This window comes from Macaca mulatta, chromosome 13, assembly GCF_049350105.2.
Source record: "Macaca mulatta isolate MMU2019108-1 chromosome 13, T2T-MMU8v2.0, whole genome shotgun sequence".
Classification (NCBI taxonomy): Eukaryota; Metazoa; Chordata; class Mammalia; order Primates; family Cercopithecidae; genus Macaca; species Macaca mulatta.
In genome coordinates, this window is record NC_133418.1 from 67,897,630 (window position 1) to 67,913,256 (window position 15,627).

General features: G+C 36.5%; 1 protein-coding gene and 1 non-coding gene across 2 annotated transcripts; both read left to right on the forward strand.

Moving 5' to 3' along the window:
* Window positions 1-11,285: 11,285 nt before the first annotated feature.
* Window positions 11,286-12,337, forward strand: LOC717450 (small ribosomal subunit protein uS5-like). The gene is made up of 2 exons (XM_077960211.1): window positions 11,286-11,898; window positions 12,125-12,337. Exons 1-2 carry the CDS (start codon window positions 11,406-11,408, stop codon window positions 12,295-12,297), a joined length of 666 nt encoding a protein of 221 aa, XP_077816337.1. The 5' UTR covers window positions 11,286-11,405; the 3' UTR covers window positions 12,298-12,337.
* On the forward strand, window positions 11,929-12,061 carry LOC114672014 (small nucleolar RNA SNORA64/SNORA10 family). Its single transcript, XR_003722216.1, has one exon. It is a non-coding gene; the product is annotated as a small nucleolar RNA SNORA64/SNORA10 family (small nucleolar RNA).
* Window positions 12,338-15,627: the final 3,290 nt, after the last annotated feature.

The window sequence follows — 15,627 nt, forward strand, 5'->3', positions numbered from 1 at the left end:
AGGCATTCTTGCCTGAGGGTAGTGGACATGGCTAAAGAACTCTGATTCAAATTTTTATTCTAACACATCATAACTATGTGTATTGGGAAAATACTTAGGTTTTTTCATCTGGAAACCAGGATAATAGTAATAATGCTCTCCTTATGTCTTTTAATTATTGAGTTGTTTATGTAATACTTCACAATACTGCAGGATAACATAAAGCAGTATTTGGTGCACATTAACCACTTTATAAGTACTAGCTGCTCTCATTTGAAATTATTTTTATCACTTGTTATTGGCCACTGTTAACCTCTCCAATCTTGTCTCACACCATTCACTTATCCCTTGCTCTGCCCCAGTGAAACTGAACTTGTCTTTGCTCCCCAAATACACCATATACCATGTTTTTCTCCCCCCTTTTCTTTGCCTGAGGCACATACACCCTCTTTTGGGTGGTTAAAATCTCACATTCAGTCTCAACTTCTATAATTCATTTTACCAACCTCAGAACATGGCCTGGACCCCCAAGGGTCATGCTTGCCTTAACAGTCCTAGATTTCTCTGATGCAGCTCTGCTCATCTACCAACCCCTTTGATCTAGATCCTTTGGCATCTACTCTGACTTCCACACCCCAGAACTCTTTGCCATCCTGTTCATTTGGTAATCCTACTGGGTAACATTTCTGCTCAAGTACAACTTGACAGTTACACCCTTGGCTTATCTTGCACTAAGTTGCAGTTTGCACTTCCCATGTCCACATCTAAATTTTCTCTCTGGGGAAATCAATTACAGGTATACCAAGATGTAACCTGACAGCAAGAAAAATATGGGAAAATATCAAAACTAGCCATCGCAGCCTGGCTACCAGATCAAAGACAGCTGAGTTCACTCTAAAACCCCAAAAGCCACCTTTGATTGGCATTGGTCGAGAAACTGTATCTGAATATGGATCTCAGTGGAACATATGAAGCAAACTGAGAAATTTTGGAGGGGCTCATGTAGGTCAAGTTATGACAGAACAAATGCCACAATATTTTTCTACCTTACAAGTTATTCTACAGATGACCCTATATATGTCAACTATAAGCAGTATGAGCAAGAAATCCATCTCTTTCATTGTCTGGAGCATAACACACATTTGACAACAAATATAGCACATGCATAATATATGATTATTTAAATAAACAATTATTTGCAAAATATTTCAATTTCTTGATATTTCTCATACTCAGGTTATCTGAGGAGTTATCAGGGCTCTAGTCTCATAAACCATACTAACTGGCTTTGCATAAATAATTTTAGTTTTGTTTAAATTGTTTTAAATATTAGAATTCTTGCCCAAACTGTAGTGGGACAAGTTTCTAAAGTGAGAGAAACCTGCTTACAACTGTCCCAGAAGTTTTGATTCTATGCCCTTAACACGTGACATCACTTTTTCTGGCATCCTAGTTTCTTTCCCTTTTTTAAAGATTTAATAGTAATGATAGTCATTTTTCAATATCATTGTGAGAATGTATTACATAAATGAAAGAAATGTCTAAAATATCTGTTGCAAGGCCTGCAACACAAACCATAATGGCAAGATAAATGACATTAGGTATCATCAAACAAATAAATATTTGAGCTCAGACCAGGTATGTGGTCTTGTGAGGATGATAAGAATAGTTGATTTGCAAACTCTGCCCTTGGAAGCTTTTAGTACGATGAGAGATGTAAGACATGTTTACAACAATGGCAATACCAGCAGCAGTAGTTATACCTAAGAGTAGTACTGAATTTACAAAGATACAAGGGGCACTTTTCCACAAAGGCAGTTAAAGAAAATAGGATTTAAGCATGACCTGCAAGCACGGGAAGCAGGAAAAGCAGAGGCTGGGAAACAGCAAAAATCTGGAGAATGGGAAATTAAATAATAGGGTAAATAGCCATTGGGTATAATAGTTTGTGTAGAATACCAGTTCACCCAGAAAAAAATGAAAGATATGGCTAGGAAAGCAAGTTATAGTCATATAGGGTTTGGGATATCAGTCTGAGATGTTTGAAATATATCCACAGGCAGTGGGTATCAGTGATAGTTTTAGTTATGAAGGGACATGCCCAGAAGTTGTTTTAAAAGATTAGACTTCTTGCTTGAAGAAAAATTTTAGGGACAGAATCATATTGAAGGGTGTTGTTAGAAAGCTGGGAGGCATTGATACCATCTAAACTATAAATATCTATGTCATAATGGAGACAACTAGAATAACATTGCCTGTGTTTCCTACTTCATCTGTCTTAACTCAGGGTAGAAAAGCACATGAGAAAATTTTCATTCTAATTCAAAGAGAAAAATGGTTAGCTTGACAGGAAGGACCTCTGTATCAATAATAAAGTGGACGAACACCAGTGCTCTGACAGGGGAGCACCATTTTTGAAAATGATCCCTGAGAACTTTTGTTTTGAATGATCTTATCTTCGAAGAGTGCTGTCCTGTATCCCTATCACACTTTCAGAGAGAGAGCATCTTAAATATTTTCACTTTAATGAGAAAAAAGTCAATATTTCAATGGACTTAAATGGTTTATTCTTCCTTCAATAAAAGAGCATACGAAGTTAATAAGATGGTACTGAAAACCTTTTTGGCCATGTATGATACTACCCCTAGAATGCCACATAAAAATATGAACTTTTCAGATAAGCACTGAGATTTAGGAAGAGAAAATACCAGTATTATTTATAATCTCTCTCTCTCTAAATGGCCTTAAAATACTTTGCAAAGATTATCTTGAAGATCCTCACAAGGAGGCAGGTAACTAGTAACTATGGCCATTTTATTGAATGGATATGGGTGATCATGTGTAGATAGATAAAACCTAAGCCTGGCTTCACAAATCGAAGCATAGAATCCTTTCAAAACTTAATCAATACATAGGAAAATTTGAGAGCCATTCAAAGTTACACTTTAACGAATATAGGGAGGAAAAGTTGGCACGAACTAACCCATTTTATGCCTACTCAGTGATGTTTTGGTGGCTGCGGAGGCAACTAAGTTGACCTCCTAATATTTTTGTTGGAGTGCAGTTTTGAGTAACTTGATCAGTTAATGCATTGGCTCTTCACAATACGCCATACAATGATAGCTACAGAAGTGTCCAGGCTTTCTTGATTTGAAAGGAGTAAGATTATTCATTGAGTAAATGGCACTCAGCTAGGCACTCCCTGGAAGATGCAAAGATAAATAATGATCAGTGTCATAATTAGCATACTACAGGGAGTAGGAGAGGGAAAGAAAGAAATGTTCACTGGACTGAGATAAATTGACTGACTGTTTATGGAAGTATTAAGTATATGTTTGGTGATGAAATGTTGGTGCTGCAAAATTTGAGAGTTGGAAATAAAATACCATCAAATTTCAGTTTTAATAAAATATAATTATAAACATAGACAAAATGTATTTTGTTAACATACAAAATATTTCAAGCACATAGGATTTTTTAAAATATTTTCTTCAAAACCCCAGTAAATTAGAAATTATCACAATCTCCATGTTATAGACAGGAAAACTAGGACTCAAAGAGAAAAACTCATATTGCAATTTTAAAACCAAATTATCATATGGAAGCACAACTTTGAATGTCAAAGAGAATTTATTCCAATAAAGATCTTAAAATGGATGTGTATTAGTTCATTCTCACACTGTTGTAAGGACATACCTGAGACGGGGTGATTTACTCGCAGTTCCACATGGCTGGGGAGGCCTCAGGAAACTTAAAATCATGGCAGAAAGCATCTCTTCACAGGGTGGCAGGAGAGAGAATGAGTGCTGAGTGAAGGGGGAAGCCTCTTATAAAACCATCAGATCTAGTGAGAACGCACTCACTATCATAAGAACAGCATGGCAGGAACCGGCCCTATGATTCAATTACCTCCCACTGGGTCCCTCCCACCATGGGTGGGGATTATGGGATTACAATTCAAGATGAGATTTGGGGGGACACAAAGGCAAACCACATCAAATATTTAAGGAATGAATTATAAAGCAAGTCTTTTGCATTAATTCATGTTTCCATTCTACATTCTTTTTTTGCAGTCCAGTCTCTGAGTTCTTTATTTTCATATCCTAGCAACTTTCAACAGAAATGCAGAAGGTAAATATTCCAACCAAAGAATTATGAGGTGGCATATGTTAAAAATGAAGAATGAAGAGGCTATGATTTTTATTTCCATCTAAGTTCTCTTCGGTGTGCTAGAATTCTATTAAATGTCTCTTGAAATAACTCAGCCATCCACTTTCTCTTGTTGTTAGCAAACACATGAAGCTATGACAATTGAACTGTTCGATCATATAGGCTGATGGTAGCACAACGCCTATGTAGACTATAACTTTATTTCAAGTCCTGTGTGATGGTGGTGTTTGAAAGGTCTAGGCAGGGGACAACAAGAGGCAGGAATAAAGGCTCTTTAACTTTTCATTTGTTAAAACAAGTTCTCCACAGTATTATGCCAGTGGGAAAACTGAATCTCTGTCTGGAATTTTAAAAAGAGGCATAAAAAGAACAGATTGGGTCATCTGCATATGTTAAAAGTAAAATAACATATATTTTATACAAATAATTAAGATGAAAGGACCTAACATTGGTATCTGATAATTCTGTAATTGTATATGAATTACATTCATTGTGAGTCTGCACCAGATCAATGAGTTGACATTGAACTATCAATATCTCTTAGCCTTACAATCTCCACATCATTAGATTTCTAAGGAAATTCTTGTGGGTCAAATATGTACTTTCAAAGAGAAGTGTGCATTATGCATCATATGGTGAAAAAGAAAAAAACAGGGGATGTGGTTACAACTTATTTTACCAATAACTAGCTATATAACCTTGGAACTTAACCTTCACCTTCTTGAGTCTCATTTTTATTATTCGCAATGCCAGAAACTGAGATAAATGACTTCTAGGTTATTCTACCTCTAGTATAGCTGTGATGTTTAGGCATAAGTGCTGTGACTCCAAAAAGTGTATTTATTTTCATAAGCTTAGCAGGTAGCTAAAAAAAAAAACAAAAAAAACTATGCTTTTCCACTTTTATAGTATTTTGGATTATGACATCACTATTAAGTCTTCAGAATCTCAAATATTCTCAATTAAGAATTTGAGTTTTAAGAATAGTATAGCTTCCTTCAAAACATTGATCAACAAGAGAGACACAATTGAAAATATAATCACATACCCAGAGCGACTTCAAAACTAGTTGTTCCTTAAAATAAAAGTTTGCTATGAAACTAAAGCTACAACTGTCATAGCAGAAATGGAGCCAAATTGAAACAGTGCAAATCGTATTCACTGTCCAGGACAAAAAACTCTTTATTCCTTAATGACTTTTGTTCATTTAAAATTCATTGGAAAACACTAGGTACATATTGCTGTATTACTGGGAAAAAGTCCTGTAAATATTATAAGGAGGTAGAAAGTCTCCTTTCCGATTGACCTTGTGTAAGAAGACTTTCATTTCATATATATACACACATATATATGTGTGTGTGTATATATACACACACACACATACACATACATATATATACACACACACACATATATGATCCATATATACTAATCAGCCATAAAGAAAATCATTTTCTAACAACTTCAGAGAGTATAACCATCTTCTTGAAATGCCTAGAGACCTTACACTCATCTCATCTCTATGTTATTCAATATATATGTACCAAATGTATCTATGCCAAGGTAGTTCACATACAAAATGATATTTGGGAAAGGTAATTAAGTTATATAAAGCTAATATTAGATTTGTTTTTAAAAGATCATTTAGGATTAATAAATATGCATCTGTGTGGGTAACATCTTGGGTCTTCCAAAGAAATAGAAAAAAAAACAAATTTGGGAATATGCAATAGCAGGACACATGCCAACACTTCCATGAATGTGTGTGAGAGCTGTATTAATATTAATAACTAACTATGCTATGCTATTTCCAGGATTTCACAAATTAACCCCAGGGTCCATTGTATATCATTAAAAGCATCAAGTGTATGTTCTATGTGGACAATAATATTGGTAGAGTATGAAAATTTGGAAGAATAATGTAGAACATCTGGTAAAACATTTATCTATATATCATTATTAGTCTCTATTTCTCTTCGTCAATATCAGGGCTCAAATTTTCTTCTTCAGGGGTTTAATTACTATGAATGTAAGTAACTATTTAGATAGAGGAAATTTAAGGCATTGAGATATTTTTCTAATGTACTGTACATGAAACAAGTACTCTATAGATAAATGGTTGTTAACCTATTATTTACATTTGACTTTCTATGGAGTCGACGTGACCTCTCTCTTTGAAAATATATCATTTAAATTAATATAAAACATTTTAATTTTTAAGTTTAATAATTCCAAAAAATCTCTTAAAGCATAGCCCCCATTAGTATAACTCCTTTAAGGGGCTATTCTCAATAAAATCTTCTAAGGTAAGATTTCCAAATAGGATGTAAAAGTTGAAAGTTTCAAAGTTTTGGCCTGGGGCCAAAGAGCTATATGCTATCTACTTATTCTGGGAAGTAGAAAAGAAAACAGTTAGGGTAAAAGAAAAAAACACCATATGGGCAGAAAGAATGGGTATCGATGTATTGGAACAAGAACTGAGTTTAAAGAAAGAATGAATCTGGTTGCAGATACTAAAGGTTTCAGATTTCATGTTCATGCTGCCTCTTACTACTTACAAATATTTACATAATTTGGCTCTTTTATTTAAAAATATACTAATTTCTGTAGATGTCATCTTACCACACATATTAGAGTAAACTAGGTAAATAGCAAAACACTGATAATTTAATAGTAATGCATGCAGGGAAGATAGATTTAATGTTTTCTTAAATATGGCAGCCCATTGTGTTCCATGACCTCAACCTAGATGGCATTTCTTTCTCCAAAAAGAGTCAGAGCAGGACTTCTAACCTGAAATGTTTGCGTGAATAGCACAGAGAAATCATTTCACCTAGGGCAGCCATAACCTTTTCCCAAACACATACTAGAGGAGAGAAAATCCCATGACTTCTGGCATCCCTCACACCTGTAAAACAAAATTAGACAAAATGTGAAGTAGAACCATAGGAATATATTTGAGAAACTAAGAAATTGCAGAAATAGACTGAAATAAAACCCCCAATGGCTCTCTAAACCTAGCTTCTATCAAAGTGGAAGTCAGAAAATTTGCTTTAGATATCACGCCAGGACAACAAAAGACCATACAAAGAACACCATGACAGAAGCACTTCCCTGGACTTGACACGGGTGAGTTTCACCAATTTCTTGGTAAAGAGAAATAGGAAATATTACCCAAACAACTATGTTTGCTGCTAAGTATTATTCTAATCTTTCTATCAATATTCACAGAAGTTGACTATTTAGCAAATTATGTGTTATTTATACCATGGTATACTTTCTTTCATTGAGTAACTCATTTGTTGGTGCAATAATTCTAAATTAAATATATTCTTCCAGGGCTGCTGTCTGTACAAGTCCAAAGTCTTTGTGTTATGTTTACATAAATACAACAGCAATCAGCTTCCAAAGATTTGAGGAAGGATTCTCCATACTTCTCCATACTATTTTTTAGTTCAAATCAAAGTATTTCGGGCCTAAACATTTACTTAAAGTTGCTATAAAGGTGAAAGTTTCATGTCTAACCCATGGATCGGTATACAGCATTTTAAGCTGATAACTCAAGATTCATAAATCTTTCCCTAAAAAAGTTAAACAAGAGAAAATCCTAGCCAAATCCAAATGGGTAAACATTTCTACAAATTTTTTACAACTTCATTTTGCTCATCTTGCCCTCTTAATAAATCAAAACGCAACAAGAAATTTTGAAATTCTCCCCATGATAATCTTTATGATGACTGAAGGTGTAAATTCAAATGGTAAAGTAGGAACTCCAGGTAAGGAATTTGCTGTTTTCCCATACAATTTTTCTCCCTCTCAAAATATGCCCCCACCACTCAATTGTTCTGCAATCCAACGCACAGGAATGAAACCTAGTCTTTTAAAAAATTAAACCACTAATAAGAAGGGAGTTATCTTTCTGGCGGAGATTTTTGTTCTTCTAATCTGGAAACTAAACTGCTTTTGTGTAAAAAAAATCTATAAATATACTGGAGATTGGAAAAAAGCACTTATAGGTTTTGAGATGATACTCATCTGGTTCTTGTCTGGAGAAATTGTACTTCTCTTTCTAGATTTGACTGCTATATGGCTTATAAAGATACATTGTTTTACTTTTTAACATACTTTTTTATTATACTTTAAATTCTGGGATACATGTGCATAACGTACAGGTTTGTAGCATAGGTATACACGTGCCATGGTGGTTTGGTGCACCCATCAACCCGTCATCTACATTAGGTATTTCTCCTAATGCTAATCCACCCCTAGCCCTCCACCCCCTGACAGGCCCAGTGTATGATGTTCCCCTCCCTGTGTCCATATGTTCTCATTGTTCAACTCCCACTTATGAGTGAGAACATGTAGTATTTGGTTTTCTGTTCTTGTGTTAGTTCGGTGAAAATGATGGTTTCCAGCTTCATCCATGTCCCTGCAAAGGACATGAACTCATCCAACTCATCCTATTTTATGGTTTCATAGTATTCCATGGTGTATATGTGCCACATTTTCTCTATCCAGTCTATCATTGATTGGCATTTGGGTTGGTTCCAAGTCTTTGCTATTGTGAACAGTGCTATAATAAACATATGTGTGCATGTGTCTTTATAGTAGAAAAATTTATATCCTTTGGGTATATACCCACTAATGGGTGGCTAAGTCAAATGGTATTTCCAGTTCTAAATCCTTGAGGAATTGCCACACTGTCTTCTACAATGGTTAAACTAATTTACACTCCCACCGACAGTGTAAAAGCATTCCTATTTCTCCACATCTTCTCCATCATCTGTTGTTTCCTGACTCTTTAATAATCGCCATTCTAAATGGCCTGAGATGGTATCTCATTGTGGTTTTGATTTGCATTTCTTTAATGACCAGTGATGATAAGCTTTTTTTCCTATGTTTGTTGGCAGCACACATGTCTTCTTTTGAGAAGTGTCTATTCATATCCTTTGCCCACTTTTTGATGGGGTTGTTTTTTTCTTGTAAATTTGTTTAAGTTCTTTGTAGATTCTGGATATTAGCCCTTTGTCAGATGGATAGACTGCAGAAATTTTCTCCCATTCTGTAGGTTGCCTATTCACTCCAATGATAGTTTCTTTTGCTGTGCAGAGTCTCTTTAGTTTAATCAGATCCCATTTGTCAATTTTGACTTTTGTTGCCATTGCTGTTGGTGTTTTAGTCATGAAATCTTTCCCCATGCCTTTGTCCTGAATGGTATTGCCTAGGTTTTCTTTTAGGGTTTTGTATGGTTTTAGGTCTTATGTTTATGTCTTTAATCCATCTTAATTTTTGTAGAAGGTATAAGGAAGGGGTCCAGTTTCAGTTTTCCACATATGGCTGGCCAGTTTTCCCAAGACCATTTATTAAACAGGGAATCCTCTCCCCATTGCTTGTTTTTGTGGGGTTTTTCAAAGACCAGATAGTTGTAGATGTGTGACGTTATTTCTGAGCCCTCTGTTCTGTTCCATTGGTCTATATATCTATTTTGGTACCAGTACCATGCTGTTTTGGTTGCTGTAGCCTTGTAGTATAGTCTGAAGTCAGTTAGCATGATGCCTCCAGCCTGGTTCTTTTTGCTTAGGATTGTCTTGGCTATATGGGCTCTTTTTGGTTCCATATGGAATTTAAAGTAGTTTTTTCTAATTCTGTAAAGAAAGTCATTGGTAGCTTGATGGGGATAGCATTGAATCTGTAAATTACTTTGGACAGTATGGCCATTTTCATGATATTGATTCTTCCTATCCATGAGCATGGAATGTTTTGCCATTTGTTTGTGTCCTCTCTTATTTCCTTGAGCAGTGGTTTGCAGTTCTCTTAGAAGAGGTCTTTCACATGCCTTATAAGTTGTTTTCCTAGGTATTTTATTATCTTTGTAGCAATTGTGAATGGGAGTTTACTCATGATTTGGCTCTCTGTTTGTCTATTATTGTTGTATAGGAATGCTTGTCCTTTAAACTCTTGTTTTCCAGAACAGTAGGATTCACTGAGCCAGTCTGAGCAGGGAAAGCATGAACACATAGTGTTAGGTTTACATTATTACATCTTCATTATTCTGTTCTGTTTGTTTACTTGGTTTTTTACTACTATTGGCTCTGGTTTACTAGACTGCTGTTATTATTGTTGTTTTATTTTTACCGTACTTGGAACTAATATGTAAATTAGAAGAGCAAATAGAAAAAATAACCATTTCATGGCAGGCTATATTTTGCTGTTATTAGAATAACAGAAAGTAGATAACATTAAATCTTCATTAATCAAAATTAATATACTGATTTTAGAGGCGACCTGAAAAAGAAAAAATAAAATAAAATTACAGTGTGTTGTTAACCAGAGCCAATTCTAATCCTGTGGCAAGCAGATTTTAAGATCAATACGATGGTGTGCATCTCTACTCACAAACACTCAGGACGCTTAGGCAGGAGGATCGCTTGAGCCCTGGAGTTTGAGGTTACAATGAACTATGATCATATTATTGCACTTTAGCCTGGGCAACAGAGTGAGACTCCATCCCTAAAACACATTAAAACAATTTTAATTTAATTTAATTTAAAAATGATCACAGTCCTATGATCTCTGCTTTGTGCTGTTGACATCCTTATGAATTTCCTTCCCTTGAATGTGGGCAGTACCTGTGCTTTGCTTCTAACCAACAGAATGTGGTAAAGGTGATAGCCTTTACTCATGATTATGTTACATTGTATAGTATTTACTCTTACTGGCAAACTTTCTCTATTCTCTTTCTGTCCCCTTGCTAGCTTTGAAAAAGCAAACTGTCATGAAGTGTAAAATCACAGGGAACCGAATGTTGCCAACAACTATGTGAGAGGGCAGTGGACCTTCCCCTGGGTGAGCCTCCAGATGAGAACCCAGACCCAGACAACACCTGCATTGCAGCTTGTCATACCCTAAGCAGAGGACCCAGTTAAACTGCACCCAGACTTCTGATCTAAAAAACACTAAATTTTCTTGTTTCAAGACATTAAGTTTATATTAATTTGTTGTTTACACAATACAATTTCATAATCAAAAAGTAGATTTAAAATATAAATGCCGCCTTCTTTTCTGAGAAAACACCAAATGGCGGATGACGCCGGTGCAGTCGGGGTGCCCGGAGGCCCTGGTGTTCCTGGGATGGGGAACCCCGGTGGCTTCTGCGGAGGTTTCGGCAGTGGCATCCGGGGCCGGGGTTGCGGCCATGGACCGGGCTGGGCCGAGGCCGCGGAGCTCGCGGAGGCAAGGCCGAGGATAAGGAGTGGATGCCCGTCACCAAGCTGGGCCGCTTGGTCAAGGACATGAAGATCAAGTCCCTGGAGGAGATCTACCTCTTCTCCCTGCCCATTAAGGAATCTGAGATCATTGACTTTTTCTTGGGGGCCTCTCTCAAAGACGAGGTTTGGAAGATTATGCCGGTGCAGAAGCAGACCCCTGCTAGCCTGAGCACCAGGTTCAAGGTGTTTGTTGCTATTGGGGACTGCAATGGCCACGTTGGCCTGGGTGTTAAGTGCTCCAAAGAGGTGGCCACCGCCATCCGTGGGGCCATCATCCTGGCCAAACTCTCCATTGTCCCCGTTCGCAGAGGCTACTGGGGGAACAAGATCGGCAAGGCCCACACCGTCCCTTGCAAAGTGACAGGCAGCTGGGGCACTGGCATCGTCTCAGCGCCTGTGCCCAAGAAGCTGCTCATGATGGCTGGTATCGATGACTGCTACACCTCAGCCTGGGGCTGCACTGCCACCCTGGGCAACTTCGGTAGGTGGTCCAGGAATGGGGCATAGCCATGGTGTCTCAGTTCCGCTTAACCACACGGGTCCGGTGTGTGCTTGGCGTGTTTTCACGGAGGCAGAGAAAGGCTCTCCTAATACACGACAGACCCGCTCAGAATGGCCTCTCTGTTCCTAGGAGTGCGACAATTTTGGGGTTGGGAGACTTGCCTCAAGCACACCACTGACCCTACTGGGGTTCTTTTGTTGTGCAGCCAAGGCCACTTTTGATGCCATCTCTAAGACCTACAGCTACCTGACCCCTGACCTCTGGAAGGAGACTGTATTTACCAAGTCTCCCTATCAGGAATTCACTGACCACCTTGTCAAGACCCACACCAGGGTCTCCGTGCAGCGGACCCAGGCTCCAGCTGTGGCTACAACATAGGGTTTTTATACAAGAAAAATAAAGTGAATTCAGCCTGTTACTGTCTCTCTCTCTCTCTCTCTATATATATATAATGCCCCATAAGAAAAAGCATGTTAGTCTAAATTGCTTTCATGAGAGCCTTTCCTTTAATAGATATGATAGTGAAATGGAGACTGGAAATGATATAGAAAGTACTATGGAAATAGGAGAAACTTGCATTAATTACTCAAGAGGAAGAATAATCATTTAAAAATTTAACAAACAGATGAAACTACTGTATTATTAGAATCAAACATCCAAATCATCCATCAACCCGGGATCTCTGCCAGAATTACCGTCTTTGTAATATTGCAAAGTCACTGTTTCTCCAGCTGCTCTTACAGATCTAGAGTTCTCTTGGATGGTTCATTTGAACACCAAATTCTGGTCACTTTATCTCTATGGGCTTGTAACTCCTGACCTCTGCTTTTCATATGGTTTCCTCTCACTGAGTCCTCATCACTCCTGATCTGTTTAATAGCATATCAACTAGTCTTCAAGCCTCATTTATTGAACAAAAACATGAAGTTTAGTGTTTGCGCAATGTGGCAGATTGCGCAATAAAACATTGTATAAACTGTCATCACAGTATCTTTGTAAGTGACAGACCTACCCAAATAAAAAAAAAAGATCTATCAAAGGCAAACCATTATCAAAGACATTATCTGATTTTGTATTTCAGTAAACATTCAATCAGTCCATGTATTAAAAATAGCCTGGATCAGTCAAATGTTTTACTTAGCTAAGAAAAATAAAATGAAATCTCTATTTTTATGAAAATGCAATATATTTTAACATATAAAAGTAATAAACCTTTAAACACTGTTTGCTTAATGCTAAAATACAGATATTAATAGTATTTACCTGATAGGGTTATTGTGAGAATAAGTGAAAGAATATGCTTAAAGTCCTGAGAATACCACATAGGACATAATAAATATTCAGTAAATTATAGTAATTTGTGTTATTTGGATTCCTATTTAAATTTTCACCATAATCAAGCATTATTTTTAAAATAAACAACAGAAAGTTAAGATAGATAAAACCCTCATTATAAAAGAGAGTCTTTTCAAGAAAAGCTAATTGATAACTTTATGCTGATATACATATGCACAGAAGTTATTTAAGGAACTATTAAACTAATTCAGGGACAGTAACTATGACCTCTGACATGAGAATTAAAACTCAGGTTTTAGACATTGAGGAGATCGATTTAAGATAACTTGATTGATTGCATGTGAGGAGTACATGAAGAGATGCTTCAAGAATAACTTCTAATTCAACCACTGTGGAAGACAGTATGGTGATTCCTCAAGGATCTAGAACTAGAAATACCATTTGACCCAGCCATCCCATTACTGGGTATATACCCAAAGGATTATAAATCATGCTACTATAAAGACACATGCACACATATGTTTATTCCGGCACTATTTGCAATAGCAAAGACTTGGAACCAACCCAAATGCCCATCAATGATAGGTTGGATTAAGAAAATGTGGCACATATACACCATGGAATACTATGCAGCCATAAAGAAGGATGCGTTCATGTCCTTTGTAAGGACATGGATGAAGCTGGAAACCATCATTCTCAGCAAACTATTGCAAGGACAGAAAACCAAACACTGCATGTTCTCGTTCATAGGTGGGAATTGATCAATGAGAGCACCTGGACACAGGAAGGGGAACATCACACACCGGGGCCTGTCATGGAGTGGGGGAAGGTGGGAGGGAGAGCATTAGGAGACATACCTAATGTAAATGATGAGTTAATGGGTGCAGCACACCAACATGGCACATGTATACATATGTAACAAACCTGCACGTTGTGCACATGTACCCTAGAACTTAAAGTATAATAATTAAAAAAAAAATGAATGACTTCTGTATTTCAGGCTTGGGAGACAACTTGAGGCACCACTGACATTAACTAAGGTGAGAATTATAAAGAAAGAGGTGTTCAATCTAGTCTTTCATATGTTAAATTTAAGGTTATGTAGAAATTCTGGATGGTAATAACCAACAGGCAATAGAAAGATTTCTCTGTCTGTAGATTAAACAACTGGAGGGCAGAGACCTTGTTGTACTCATTTTGTCATGTTTCTTCAAGTACAGTCCCTTGCACAAGAAAGTATTCAATAAAAAAAGTTAATTAAATTGACAGTTCTATTTTGTAAGGGTCAGAAGGCCCAAGAAAAAAAGAGGTAATAAGTATCAAAATGCCCATTCTTTTTTTTCAATCAAAATTCAGCAGAGATCAGACATATTCACAAATGTTTACTGCCTCACCAATCAAGAACAAAAGCAGTAAGTGTTGCAAAGAATAGGATTGATTTTAAAGTCCTATAGTTTTGCCAAAGTTCTTAAAGATTTTTAAATAATTTCATATAATTTTTATTGTATTTAAAAAGTCCTTGATATCAAATATTTAGCTTACTTCCATTCATCTGTCACTTAAATAAACTAAAATACCAAATATTTTCAAACTCTTCTAAATGACATCTCTAAGTACCATCAAGTCCTTCCCCTGTTGGATAGATTGCTTTGTGCAATTCATATTGTATCTATGAAATCCAATTTCTGAATAAAGCCTGTGATCAGACTCTATAATCTATTTCTCACATTAGCCAGGCTCTTTAATATGGCTTTTAGTCAGAATTATTTGATCTCTAACTTTAAGTTTCTGAAGATCAGCACAGGGATCCAACCTGTCTTTCTTAAGCTGTCAATTGTCATTTAAATGTAAGAACATTTTTTTAGCCACCATTATCAAACCTTGAATAGAGAAAATTTCCTGAGTTACTTCTCCACCTAACAAAACCTAATCGCATTTCCCAGACCATTTCTGAAAAGAACTTTCACCAATTTAATCATCATACTCCCTGCAGAAATTTTGGGGGAATGTGATAGTTTAGGTTCAGAAGAAAACAACCCCCTAAATTTGTTCCAAACAACATCTCCCCTATATAAATAAAGTCACATAAATTTAGTCAATATGTCCTACTTTTTGAAAGTATATGTCCTTAAGATAATAATCTGAGGCATGTTCTACTCTACATTACAAAACATCTTCAGCTCTTCTGGAGTAAGTATATTTATGACATTACAAAAGGAAGTTGAATTAAAGTAGTCTAGTCACTGCAATTCATTGATATTCCTCAGAGAGTATTCATTTCCAAATATCAAAAAACAAAGGTTTAGGTCAATGTTAAGTGATATTCTGAATCATCTGTCTTTTTCTGCCACAGACTTCTATCTCTCCAAGTGCTTCAGAGTGGCAGAAATGGTGTCCGCCAGGACAAGACAT